The 13,587-nt window shown below is 46.0% G+C and overlaps 1 protein-coding gene across 1 annotated transcript in view; it reads left to right on the top strand.

Annotated features, from left to right (window-relative positions):
• The window catches only part of LOC125446194 (fibrillin-1-like), a 106,330-nt gene extending 94,923 nt beyond the window's left edge, over positions 1-11,407 (top strand). Inside the window, exons 14-20 of the mRNA XM_048519748.1 lie at positions 416-568; positions 3,835-3,888; positions 5,053-5,178; positions 6,978-7,103; positions 7,956-8,075; positions 10,515-10,652; positions 11,337-11,407. Of these exons, the coding sequence (XP_048375705.1) occupies positions 416-568; positions 3,835-3,888; positions 5,053-5,178; positions 6,978-7,103; positions 7,956-8,075; positions 10,515-10,652; positions 11,337-11,395 (776 nt within the window). The 3' untranslated portion in view covers positions 11,396-11,407. The remainder of the gene's footprint in view (positions 1-415; positions 569-3,834; positions 3,889-5,052; positions 5,179-6,977; positions 7,104-7,955; positions 8,076-10,514; positions 10,653-11,336) is intronic.
• Positions 11,408-13,587: the final 2,180 nt, after the last annotated feature.

Genomic DNA, 13,587 nt, shown 5'->3' on the forward strand with positions numbered 1-13,587 from the left:
CTATGACATTCCAGATGTTGGCCATGCTGGCAGGGGCTGATGGGAATTGTAGTCCATGAACATTTGGAGTGCCATAGGTTCGCCACCACAGTCCTAGGTTCAGTCCCTATCATCTCCATTTAAAAGGGTTGGTGGTCGGTGAGGTGAAAGGCCTCTGCCTTGGAGATCAGCTGCCAGTTTGAGTAGAGTAGAGTAGAGTAGAGTAGAGTAGAGTAGAGTAGAGTAGAGTAGAGTAGAGTAGAGTAGAGTAGAGTAGAGTAGAGTAGACAGTGCGGACGCTCTTAGATGAATGCTCTTAGTTAGTAGAAGGCAACTTTATGTGTTCACATGTGACAGTTGCTTCATATTATGAGACATTATTGTTTCTGTTGCTGTCTGTTGGGAATCTGATGTATAATTTTTTTTCCTCCTTTAGATACACATATGCGAAGCACATGCTACGGTGAATACAGAAGGGGTCAATGTGTTAAACCATTAGCTGGAGCAGTTACCAAATCAGAATGCTGCTGTGCCAGCACTGATTTCGCATTTGGAGAACCTTGTCAGCCCTGTCCTCCACAGTCCTCAGGTACAGCGTGATTTATCCCATAAGAAATTACTTCACCTGTTCATAACTGTTAGAGATGTTTAGACCTGCTACAGTAGGCTTCTTGCAATCTGAATGTTCTCTCCGGAAAACCAGTATGGTGTTGCAGTTCAGAGTGGCAGACTCTTGTCTGGAGAACCAGATTTGATTCCCCACCTGTACAGATGCAGCCTGCTGGGTGACCTTGGGCCAGCCTCTTCGAACTCAGGGGTCTGTTGTGGGGAGGGGAAGGGAGGGTGATTGGAAGCTGCTTTAGGACTCCTTAAAGATAGAGAAAAGTGTATAAAAAACAGCTGCTGCTGCTGCTGCTGCTGCTCCTCCTCCTCCTCCTCTTCTTCTTCTTCTTCTCCTCCTCCTCCTCTTCCTCTTCCTCCTCCTCTTCCTCTTCCTCCTTCTCCTCCTCCTCCTCCTCCTCCTTCTCCTTCTCCTCCTCTCCTTCTCCTCCTCTCCTCCTCCTTCTTCTCCTCCTTCTCCTCCTCCTCCTCCTCCCCCTTCTTCTTCTCCTCCTCCTCCTCCTCCTCCTCCTCCTCCTGCTCCTCCTCCTTCTTCTTCAGCACATAGGGGAAATCAGTGGAAGTTGCCTGTTTAGCCTGGATCCAACCTATTGTGATCCATATATTTCAACCCTAAAGTCTTTTATATTTTCATGATGCTTCGAACTTGACGCCCCCGTTATGTGGCATTTCCCAAAATGTTGATCAAACTTGTACGCTGTTCACACTCACTGTGTTCTGGGGAGAAGTCTCTGCTTGGTACCTTGTATCTAGTCCTTATGCTGAGCAAAGTTTGATTCCTTCCTCTAACATAAGGAGGATTTCTCTGTCAGAATTGCCACTTAAGATAGAGGAAGCAGTGGTAGGATATAGCTAAAATATATCTCAGTCCTGTAGTTAACCAGGAGTCTAATACATTATCACAAATAGTGTTTAGCTGGATTTTAAAAGTCACTTTAATAATAATAATAATAATAATAATAATAATAATAATAATAATAATAATAATAATAAACAACTTCCTAGGCTTCTGAGTGAGGCTCGAATTGTAATGAAGGCCAACAACCAGCTAAAGATCTGGCAGCTGTGAAATCTACAATAATGATAATGATGATGATGATGATGATGATGATGATGATGATGATGATGATGATGATGATGATGATGATGATGATGATGATGATGATGATGATGATGATGATGATGATAATAATAATACCACCACCACCACCACCACCCAATCCCCAAGGGGCTTTGGGCGGTGTGCAACAACAAATACAAATACAATACAACAGTAAATATTAAATACAAATTATGAAATACTTTTTAAAAAATTAAAATCCCTTAAAATCACAACATCAGCATCATGGTAGGGGCATGGCATGAGCCGAGTGCTTTGGTAACATGAATAACGTGCATAAGACTCACATCCATGTTTTGCAATTCATAGATGCAAAAAAAAAATGTTTAAAGAAAATTGTGGTTTTAAAAAAATGCACTGGTGTCTCTTGGCCAAATCTCCCAGGAAAACACAATATTCCGGAATGTCTAGCCCAGAAATTGGCTCACTGGATTATAAGAAAAAGATACACAAGGAAGGTTATACTTTTAAAATCTTTATTTTAATTGGCTGTGCTAAAGAAGAGACAGGGCAATGACACAATCGCCCAGCACCAATTAAACCAACTCCAACTGATGTTCGGCCTTCAAGGAGGAATTGTTCTCTGCTTTTTTACTGTATGCCATGTTTGTTTGGATGGCAACAAATAATGTTGGAAAAGTTATCAGAGCAGGAAAAGACCTCCCCATTAAAGTCTGCTGCCCTATCAGCTCTCCCTTTTGGAACTGCACAGTAGAGCTAAGCCGTTTTGTAAATGTAAATGGGCCAGCGCCATTGACTTCTGTTTTGTGTTTGAGTTAATTCAACAGAACATTTACACATGTGGAAGCAATTCAGTCTGGGCTGTTTTGTGCACCTCTCCTATTGTTAAAGATGCCAGCTCATGGAGGGTAAAATATAGGACAGATTTCGGCTTTTGATTTGGGTGGGGGGGAAGGGCAAAGAGGAAATGCGCATCATCGTGTCAGCTTTCAGAAGGCAGTTTGTTCCTCGATTAGCTGCTTTGTTGGGACTCTTCTTCTGCAGCAGTCCTAACATTTGGGCTTTTAACCCTTTCATGCTCTGTTGAGACAAACCGTAAATCATGAAGGTGCTAGACAACTCTCGACTTAGACAGGTGCAGCAGCTGTGTAGATTCTTGCTTCTTGGCCTTTTGGTTAAGATCAAATGTGTAATATAGATTCAGACAATTCTGACTTCAGAGAGGTCGTTTGAAAAACTATGGGACTTCCACCAGTTCTTGGCACTAGCAGCTCTTTCCCACATCCGAATTCTTGTTACCGAATTCTTGTTACCGGTCCCACGTTACCGAATTCTTGAATGCTCAGTATGTCATGACTCTGGACTCTGACTCAAAAGCCCCCCCCAGAGGCGTACTGACAGAAAATGGCACCCGGGGCAAGACCTCATTCTTGCACACACACACGGTTCCCGCGTGCCCCCTCCTGGCCTGCCTTCATTTGCGGACTCTCGGAAGATGCTCCCCCACCTCTATCGGAGGCCACGCCTTCCTCGAGTCGAGGGGTGCCTGGCAGGCCCATGGCAGGCTCCCGTCCCAGCACTGGTTGCTGCCAGGCCACCCCCCTCTACCGGAGGCTTCAAGCAAGCCAGGCATGACCTCCGATAGAGGTGGGGGGCCCGGCAGCCTGCCATGGGCCCGCAGCAGGCTCTCCGCTTGGCACTGGCTGCTGCTGGGCTGCCCCCCACCTCCATGGAGGCTGTGCTTGCTTCACTTGAGGGGTTTGCCACGTCATACCTGCCAGAGGGACATGTGTAGGCTCCCGGCCCTTGACCACGGCTTGATCACGTGGGGGTACAATTTTGCACCCCACGTGATCAAATGGGTGGTGCCTGGGGACATGTGCCTCCACGTGTTCCTCTGACAGGTACACCCTTGCAAAAGCCTCAGAGGTGTAGCCTGAAAGATGTTACGCAACGAGCCCGGCGGAGCAGGAAAATACAGAGATACTACCACGGATTATTAATGGTTCCATTTGCATATTGAATGTTCTCAACATACATGAGAAGTCTTTTAGGAGAAGAGCAGAGTTCTTCAAAAAGATCATAGACTCCTAGAGGAGCGAATGTTGATGAAATTAAATATGTCTAATCATGTATTGGTCTTTTGATTTCAGATGAGTATCATGGTCTTTGTAGTAGTGGCCCTGGCATGACAGCAATCGGAGCTGGTAAGTACAGTGTGGTCAAATCCTGTCAAGCTAATGGTTGTTGGCACTGCTGGGGAATAGTTTTGGGAAAGTACTCTAGAGCAACCAAAGGGATATGTAAGGATAGCTTAGGATGAGGAATGGTTTAAAACAACTTCAATATGAAAGGCAGCTAAACCGGTCTTGTTCGGCAACTGTCTTATATATTCAATTATTCATTCATTCAATTTATATCCTGCACTCCCTGCCAAGCAGCCTCAGAGCAGCTAACAATCCATGTATCGATACAGTCTTAATAATAAAATATTTTAAATCTAATAATCTATTTTTTAAAAAACCCTGGATGGATGGCATATCAGGATGGTACAATTAGTACCACCTCCTGTTCTTAATTTAAATAATACAAAGAAGAGAAAAAAATAAGGAAAGGGAGGCCAGGTAAGATGGACCCACAGGGCCTTGTCATAGGTATCAAACTCGCCTTGTCATAGGTGTCAAACTCTTGGCCCTCCAGATGTTATGGACTACAGTTCCCATCATCCCCTGCCAGCACCATGCTGGCAGGGGATGATGGGAACTGTAGTCCATAACATCTGGAGGGCCAAGAGTTTGACACCTGTCTAGCTGAACTTAAGGCAAAACTAGCTAAATTTAAGGCAAGTCCATAAAGGGATGTCTCTAAACTGTGAAATCTTTCACTGTAGGAGGAAAACAGGTGCCACATTCTGCCTGCCTGTTTTCTCTGCTGGAGCATTTTTGATTAGAAAAAGCCATGGGAAGGAAGAACTCTCAGTCATTTCCCCGGCACTGTTCCCCACCCCCCTTATTTATTTGTTTGTTTGTTTGCCACGTTTTTATCCTGCCCTGTCCAGAAATCCTCGGGGCGGGTTGCAACAACTCAACACAAAAAAAACATTTAAAACATCAATATCATTAAAATGATAAAAACATCTACAACATGTTAAAAACAGTCCATTGATAAATAATGTATAAAATAGATGGCGTCAAAGCCATAGATGCATTCTCTACCTCTTTGCATCTGCATCTACTCTTCAGAGGTGAAAAATGCACTTGAATATCCAATCACAGAATTTCACAGTGAGGTGCAGTTTCATCCCATGACCTTTCTAACTGCCTGGGGCGGGTCCTAAATTAATCTCTTTTCTCGCAACCCCTTCCAAATAGATATCAACGAATGCGCACTGGATCCCGACATCTGTCCGAACGGACAATGTGAAAATCTCCGTGGAACGTACAAATGCATCTGTAACGCTGGGTACGAAATAGATACCACGGGGAAAGCCTGCATCGGTATGAAGCTTTTCGTATTCCTATCTATTGGATTTCTAGATGGTTCCTCAGTTTTGCCCCAACTTTCCAAGACAGGCTGAGAGGAGATGCAGTCACAAGCGCGTGCTCACTTCACTCCCTCTCAGAGTCCAGAACTGGGTAGTTGAACTATGAGTGGCAAGTTGACCGTCTGGAAAACCAACTGCTCAACTGTCCAGGGGAGCAAGCGGGAGCGATATCGGCTGACAGTGTTGCCTGTGTTGGGGAAAACATGCCCACACTGCACGCTGAGCTTCTGGGCCATGAAAGAGATCTCTTTCATGCGGGGCGTACCCCCCCAGGGGGACATATCGGGTCAAGTGTCCCCGGCTGTGGCCATTTAATCACATGGGGGGTGGGTGGAAAATCACCCCCACCCCCCTCCTCCTTCCCCTCATGAGTTGTGAGTTGGGGCATGCTCTATAACAGTGGTGGCGAACCTATGGCACAGGTGCCAGAGGTGGCACTCAGAGCCCTCTCTGTGGGCACGCGCAAACAGAGTGCCCCACCACATCTAGGCTGGCCTGGGCCGCTGGACTTGATTATTAGCATTAAACCTAAGACCTAGTTTTGGGGAAGCAGTATAGACAACCCTGTTAAGTGCTGTTAAACCCCACTGATTTTCATGCAAAGAACAAAAGGACCTAGAGTCAAACACCTGTCACCTCTGCTACTCAAAAAAGAGTATGCATCTGACTTGCAAAAGATCACCTTTCTGTTGGACAGCTCCAGTAGTGATGTAAACGATGCAGTCACCAAATTTTTGGACCTGTATATAAAACAACGCTTTAGGAGCAAATCCTGAACATCAGCCTTCTCTACCTGTCCATTTATTTTAGCTTCCCTCTACTTGGTTAAGTGGATCTGTGTATATAATGTTGTTATGCCAATAAAGGTTCTTTGAAATTTGAACTAAAGCGTGATCCTTTACCTGGGAGTAAGCTTGGTTGCTGGCAATGGGGCTTGCTTCTGAGTAAACCTTCCTAGGGTCATGATTCACCTATTGGAAGAGTTGCACGGTTGCTTCAAAGCAAAGCCACCGACTACCACCAAGCTTACTCCTGAGTAACGCATGATTCGGAGCCAACTGTTTTTTCTAAACTAAAACCTCAGCATTCAGGTTAAATTGCCATGTTGGCACTTTGCAGTAAATAAGTGGGTTTTGGGTTGCAATTTGGGCACTCGGTCTCGAAAAGGTTCACCATCGCTGCTCTATAATGTGATGGTGACTTTGAGACGGCCTGGTGCAAAAAAAGTTGTTTGGTTGTGGTGGGGGAGGGTGGCCACCCATACAGGGTTGGGGACTCAGATTGTCTACCTCCGCTTTCATGGCCCAGTCGCTCTGCGGTTTGATGGTCTCAACTCATAGTGCTCAGCAAGTTACTTCCTTGCCATGGCATCTGCCATATCCTGTCTTGGATATTTTTTTTGGCTCAGGTATACTGAATACACATCTCTACTCATGAAAGGTTATACCCTGGAACGTGTTGTTAGTCTTTAAGGCACAGGTGTCAAACCCGCAGTCCTCCAGATGTTATGAACTACAGTTCCCATCATCCCCTGCCAGCATCATGCTGGCAGGGGATGATGGGAATTGTAGTCCATAACATCTGAAGGGGCGCGAGTTTGACACCTATGCTTTAAGGTGCTACTGGATTCGAATTTTGTTCAGCAGCAAAGCATATTCGCTTGCAAAAAGGCTTCCTCTTTCTTCTGGCTTCTCCACAGAACAATCCCCCCCTCTTTTGCTGCCACAATGACTTGTTTGTTTGTCCTCACAGACATTGACGAATGCGCCCTGAACACCCTCCTTTGTGACAACGGACAATGCAGAAATACACCAGGAAGTTTCACCTGCACCTGCCCGAAGGGATTCGTGTTCAAGCCTGATCTGCAAACCTGTGAAGGTAAATGAAAACATCCCTTTGGCATCGTGACTGTTCAGTTCACAGAGTTCATGACAGTCTTATGCCAGAGTGTGCGAATCAAACAGGCATGGTGTTGGACCTCTCCCACTAGGATGTTTGGACTGAAAAGTCTCTTACTTCAGAGGAGGATTCTTTCATTTTGATAACCAGGCTGAAGGGAACCATCCATTACCTCCACTGGCCACATCCCTCAAAGGTTCAGCTAATGAAAATCTGTTGGTGACCCTTGACCCAAGGAAAGCCTGGGTGGTGCCGGGGCCTTTACAGCTGTGGCCCCTGCCCGGTGGAACACTCTGTCTGGGGAGACCAGAGCCCTGAGGGACTTAATGCAGTTCTACAGGGCCTGTAAGACAGAGCTATTCCATCAGGCATAAGGTTGAGGAAGCTCTCTCTACATTTCCCCTCCCCTTCCCCTCTTTTTTACTTTGCCCTCCTTGACCTCCCCTCCTTGCCCCCCTGCTGCTGAGGTCCTGATCCAATCAGATAGCGAAATTATAATAGAAGATGGGATCCATGTATTAAACTGAACTGTGGGCCTGCAGGAGTTCTGGTATATTTTTAATGTACTGGTAAATGATTTCTGTAAGTGTAATTCCAAAGTATTTATCATGTTTTATGCATGGGGTTTTCAAGCCCTTCAGGGATCGGGCGGTATAAAAGCCGAATTAATAAATAAAATAATAAATAAATTGTTTTATTGGATGCCTTGTTTTATCAGATGTATTGTTTTATAGGAAGATAAAAATAGCCTGAGCCTCCGGGGAAAGGGGGGCGCATAAATCCAACAGTAAATGAATAAATAGTAAATCCTGCTGTTTTGTCTTGTTCTAGATATTGACGAGTGTGAATCCAGCCCATGCGTTAATGGAGTGTGCAAGAATACTGCTGGATCGTTTGTATGTGAATGTTCCCCTGAGAGTTCTCTGGATGCGACAAAGACCATCTGCATTGGTAACGTATTCTTATGAGCCGTGCTCCTTTTTCCCCCAGCTATATTTGTGACTTGGGGTTTCGAGCTATAAAATGAGGCCTTAAAATTGCACAGATATAGGGCTTGAGTAGACTGTTACGGATGCACTGAGTTAGGATGATAAAAAGGTGTTTGGTGCATGAAGTGCTGTCCAGTTGCAGCTGACTTGTAGCAACCCAGCACGGTTTTTAAGGGAAGGGGCTAAATACAGGGGTCTGCAACCTACGGCTCCCCAGATGTTCATGAACATCTGGAGAGCTGCAGGTTGCAGAACCCTGGGCTGCAGGTTGCAGACAACCTGCGGCTCTCCAGATGTTCATGAACATCTGGAGAGCTATAGGTTGCAGACCCCTGGGCTAATAGATGTGGTTGGCCATTGCCTTCCTCTGCATAGTCACCCTGGTGGGCAGAGGGAAAATGACATCTGGGGTAACACTGGGCGCCCCTCCACCCCCCCACCCCTCCTGGTGTCCCCTGTCCCCCACTTGCCTTAGCCAGCGGTGGTCCTGGGCAGTTTGGTGGGGTGGGGCAGGGCCAAGGGGCACCTGGTGGCGGCCCAGCCAGATTGGGGAGGGGTGGGGGGGCGATTCTCTGCCCCCACATGACCACCTGGCGTGCACCCAGAGACATGTGACCACATGCACCCGGGGACGTGTCCCCATGAATGCTCCACCCCTGCTGGTGGGCCTTGAAGGTATCCCGTCCAAGTAGTAAACACGGCTGGCCCTGCATCGCTTCTGAGATCTGAAGAGATCAAGCTAGCCTGAGCCATCCATTATCAGCAATGTTAAGTGGTGTATTGTTAGTTATGAAAATAGGCTTTCTTCAGCTGATTCTTTGCTGATCTGTTACTTTGAATGTTGGCGGAGTTTGGGGCTACTGACCCCTGTGAATGTGTCGCAGGGACCTCAGCTTGGTGTCGACCAGCCCGGTGGCTGGTATTACACGCAAGGGGGCTGGTGTGACGCAGCTTTTCATCTGGTCAGAAATAAATGGGAAACTCTGGACTTGGATCAGGCTTACCATTTTCCTGCCCTGTGCTCAAATCAATTGAGCAGCCGGAGGAAAAATAATGGAAGTGGAAACAATGTTAGAGCATCAGCGAAGCTCTTAAGAATTCCCCAGAATGCTATGGACTTTACCATAGAGATTGGGGAATTCCTAGAACACCACCGGGAAGGGGGGGGGGGATGGCTATGATGCCACCTCTGGGTGATGACCTGAAAGTGATGTCTCAGTGTCTGTGACACTCCCCCAAACCTTGCTCCCTCCTGAAGCTCCTGAGGTTATCAGGCACTGGTCTGGCAACCCTGATGTAAGTGTGGTATGTGGTATGGCTGCTGTGATGGTTATTGAACTTTCATTCAGATTGTAGGTTGGATACAAATACAAAGACCTTTATTAGGCATAGTATGCTACATAAAATTACAACAAGAAAAGGTATAATGTTTGCTATTAATTCCCTCTTAGCGACCTGACCTGCAACAAGTAATAAGCTGTTTTCTCTAAAATCAGAGGATCATTACTACACAATTACAAATAGTTTTTACCATGCCACAAACTTTGGGAGACAGCTTTACTCCAGGATTGACCATTGATAATAGAGCTTCCTCTATGAATTATATTTTGGACAGTAACATACAAAATATGCTCCAAGTGTTTCCCACTGCAGTAGGACAGTGCGTGGGCTATCCTCTCGTCCCTGATAGTGGGAGCCGCCTCTAATCCAACTTTGTAAAAGAAAGGCTGGGGAAAAAGACATTGCGCTGTCTGGCTCTTTGTCAGAACCTCCAGAAAGCGCTTGTTTGGGATCTGGAAATTTCAGGATAGAAAATTGGCCATCTTGCTCTGGCATGCAGTTTGGATTTCGGATACCTTTGGGCAGAGGTGGGATCCAGCAAGGTTCTCACAAGGTTCCCTGGAGAGTAGGTTTACTAATTAACATTTGGGTGTGTGCTGGAGAGAGGGCTACCTTAATTGCGATTTTGCCATGTGATTTTTGCCTTAGTTACGCCCCTCCTCTCAGCAGTAGCGTGTAGAACTTGAAGCAGTCTAGCAGGAGGTGCACCGGCATGCGTGGCAGCCTGCGCCTGCGTGCATTCGTTTCCCGCCCAGCGGGTTGCGTCCTTGCCACAGCCCCGTCCAGGAATGCCCCACCCCTGTCATGCCCGGCCATGCCCCCATCATGCTCCGCCCAGCCCCATTGGCGCTACGCCACAGTTTGAATCCCACCACCATGGGAACCTGTTACTAAAATTTTTGGATCCCACCACTGTACCTAGGAGTAATGGGGAGCATAATGTTGTTGCATGGCTGATTAAATATTGTTGCTCCTGATCAAGACATTTGGATACACTGTATATGGTTGGAGACTAATAATATACATGGCAATGACCTTTCTTAATTTCCTGTCCTAATAGAGACTGTTAAGGGCACTTGCTGGAAGACCATTGTGAACGGAAGATGTGAAATAAATATCAATGGGGCAACGTTGAAATCCCAGTGCTGCTCCTCGCTCGGTGCTGCTTGGGGTAGTCCTTGTGTTCCTTGTGAGCGAGGTAAGGACATCTGCTTTACTTTTGGCTAGTTGTTATTTAACATTACTCGGACCAATAGGAAAAAAGACCTCACAGAGCAGAGTTTCTCATAGCACAGTTTGAGCTCTTGGAATGGTTTTTCTGAGCAGCTACGGGGCTGAGTCAAACCTCACTCGGTCTTTTTTTATTTTTTGACTCGGCCACAAGGGAGTGCCAGCAAGTTTAGAGCCTTCCTGCTGTGATTCTGCCGTTACTTAATTTAGTTTATTTATTTTTAAAAAGTTATCCTATCATTTGACAGGATCCCAGGTGTGAACACATGAAACCGCTTTATACCAAAACAACTTAGCACCATTTAGATGGCTAAATTCCTGCTAAATTGTAGGAACCAGAAAACGACAGAATTAGTTGCAAACTTCCTGATGGAAGCTATGAAACAAAACGTTCTTAATAGTTGAAGAAATCGCTCAAACTCATATGATTTCATCTAGTCCTGATGGAATTATCGATCCATTTTTTAATTTGAATGAAATCGAGCGGAGCCTGTTTTTAAAAAGTTTTATCTGGGAGTCTATGTGTTGCAGACATTCTGAAACGCCTTTAAAGGTTACTCGCTTATTCACACACACAAGAAAGTTGTTCATGTAGTTCTGTATTCAGCAAAACAAGTCCTAGCTTTTGTCTCATTTTCCTTTTCTTTTACAGATCCGATATGTTCAAAGGGATACTCTAGGATAAGAGGGACTGTGTGCGAAGGTATGTAACTTTGAAGAGTGTTGTGAATAAAGTAAAGTGTGCCACTGAGTTGCAACCAACTCATGGTGTCCCCATAAAGTTCTACCTCATGGGGTTTTCAAGGCAAGAGATCAGCAGAGGTTGTTAAAGTTCTTCCTCACGGGGTTTTCAAGGCAAGAGATCAGCAGAGGTTGTTTGCTGTTGTCTTCCGTGCAGAGGCATAGCTCCAAGGGGACGCAGGGGGGATGCACCGGGCGTGTGCCCCTGTGGGGGTGTGGCGAGGACGTTCTGGGGGCATTGCAGGGCGTGGCGGGGGCGTTCCGAGGTGTGGTGGGGTGGAGGTGCACCAGGCGCTTTCCCCACTTGCTACGCCACTGCTTCCGCGGCGTTGCAGTTCGGTCTCTCCTTGGTTATTTCCATTCAAGTTCCAACCCTGCTTAGCTTCTGAGCTCAGATGAAGTTGAGTCTTAGATCCTGGGCTCATAAAGGGGAGACTGAAGAAAATACTAGTGAAGTTGTTTTTCTACGTGTCCACTTGAAAGGATGCACAGGGCTTCAAGACTTCTAAGGTGCGCTTTCCAGGCTCCAGGTTTCAAAGAATTCTAGTGGTTACGGTTCAGCAGTATTCAAAATACAGCTGCAGAAAATGATTCTCACCAATATCTAAAGGCCTAACAATGTACCCTTGCACTGCTTTGTGTTGGAGGCTGTAGCGCCATGGTGGCGAACCTTTGGCACTCCAGATGTTATGGACTACAATTCCCATCAGCCAATTGGCCATGCTGACAGGGGCTGATGGGAATTGTAGTCCATAACATCTGGAGTGCCAAAGGTTCTCCACCACTGCTGTAGCGGTTGTTTGGGGGGTTTCTAGAGGAGGGTGAGCTGGGGAATAACATCCGAAGAGCAACCAGACTCCTGCCTATTGTTCTATTCCCTGCCCCTGAACTCCCAGAGAACTGCATACTGTATTGGGTCATGGCGACTAACAATCTGACATGACACAGCAGCTGAAATATTTGAAAAACAAACGATTCCCACATGTGTCGTCTTAGGGTTTTTTTATATAAAATAAGAAGAACAAGAAACCTCCCCGAAGCCAGGTCCCTAGTCACAATTGCCGGCTTTCCAAAGTATGACCCAGTGTTTTTGGATAAGTTCCTGCCATAGATTCTCTGTTTATAACTTATCTGACCTCTGGAGACAGGAGGGAAAGTTGCCCCACCTATTCCAAAACGCAGGGGAGGCCTCGGAACATTTTTCAGCGCTGCAGACATGGAAAGTTGCTTGTCCTAGATAGCAGACATGACTTTTAGTGGGTTGGCAGGGGATTTGAGTAAATACCACCATTGTAGAACCAACTGAGTAAATACCACCATTGTAGAACCAATTATTTCATGTGAATTGGTTCTAACAGCTTCCTGTGGATCAATTCTAAATATTTCTCATAGTTTTTAATAAATATCTCTGGCCCATTGCACATCATTTCCATACAGATGGACAGAAAGTATTTCATTAGGTGGGAACATAATGCAGGAATCTTCCCAATCGCTGATTCCTTGAATTTGTCAGAAAAGAACCTCCTGACTCTTCCTTGACGTTCAGAAAGAACAAGATGAAACTCCCCAGGCGATAAACACTGCCAGTTGGTAATATCTGCACATCATTAGCACCAGTTAAAAGCAAAACCACGGCGGTTTGCTGAAAACTTGGTGACTTCCCCATAAACTTTTACACCTGTTTGGTGTAATCTAGTGCAGTCGTCCGCACTATGGTGCTAGCATGAGTGTTGCTTGATGCCCACTTGTCACTTCCTCAGAGCAAAGAGCCAATCCCAACTTTCCTTCATTGGAGCAGGAAGTGTAGTTCAGAAGAGTTCAAGTGACATCATCCATTTGCCGCGTGGAAGTAGCTACCTCCGTCGTAACAGGATGCTTGACGTGGAATCTTGTAAAATTTTGTGGAAAATTCTAATCTTTGCACATAGCCCTTATGGCACCCATTTTGTTCTGGAGTTCGCTGGCTCTTTTCAAGTTCTAGAGTGTCCACAGGTTCAACTAGGTTGGGGACCTCTGACCCTTGGTGTAACTTCGGGAGATACATTTATGTGGCCTCTTCAGCCCACAATCTTGGTTCTAGTACAGTGATGGCGAACCTTTGGCACTCCAGATGTTATGGACTACAATTCCCATCAGCCCCTGCCAGCACGCCCAATTGACCG

This window comes from Sphaerodactylus townsendi, linkage group LG17 (assembly GCF_021028975.2).
Source record: "Sphaerodactylus townsendi isolate TG3544 linkage group LG17, MPM_Stown_v2.3, whole genome shotgun sequence".
NCBI classification, from domain to species: Eukaryota; Metazoa; Chordata; class Lepidosauria; order Squamata; family Sphaerodactylidae; genus Sphaerodactylus; species Sphaerodactylus townsendi.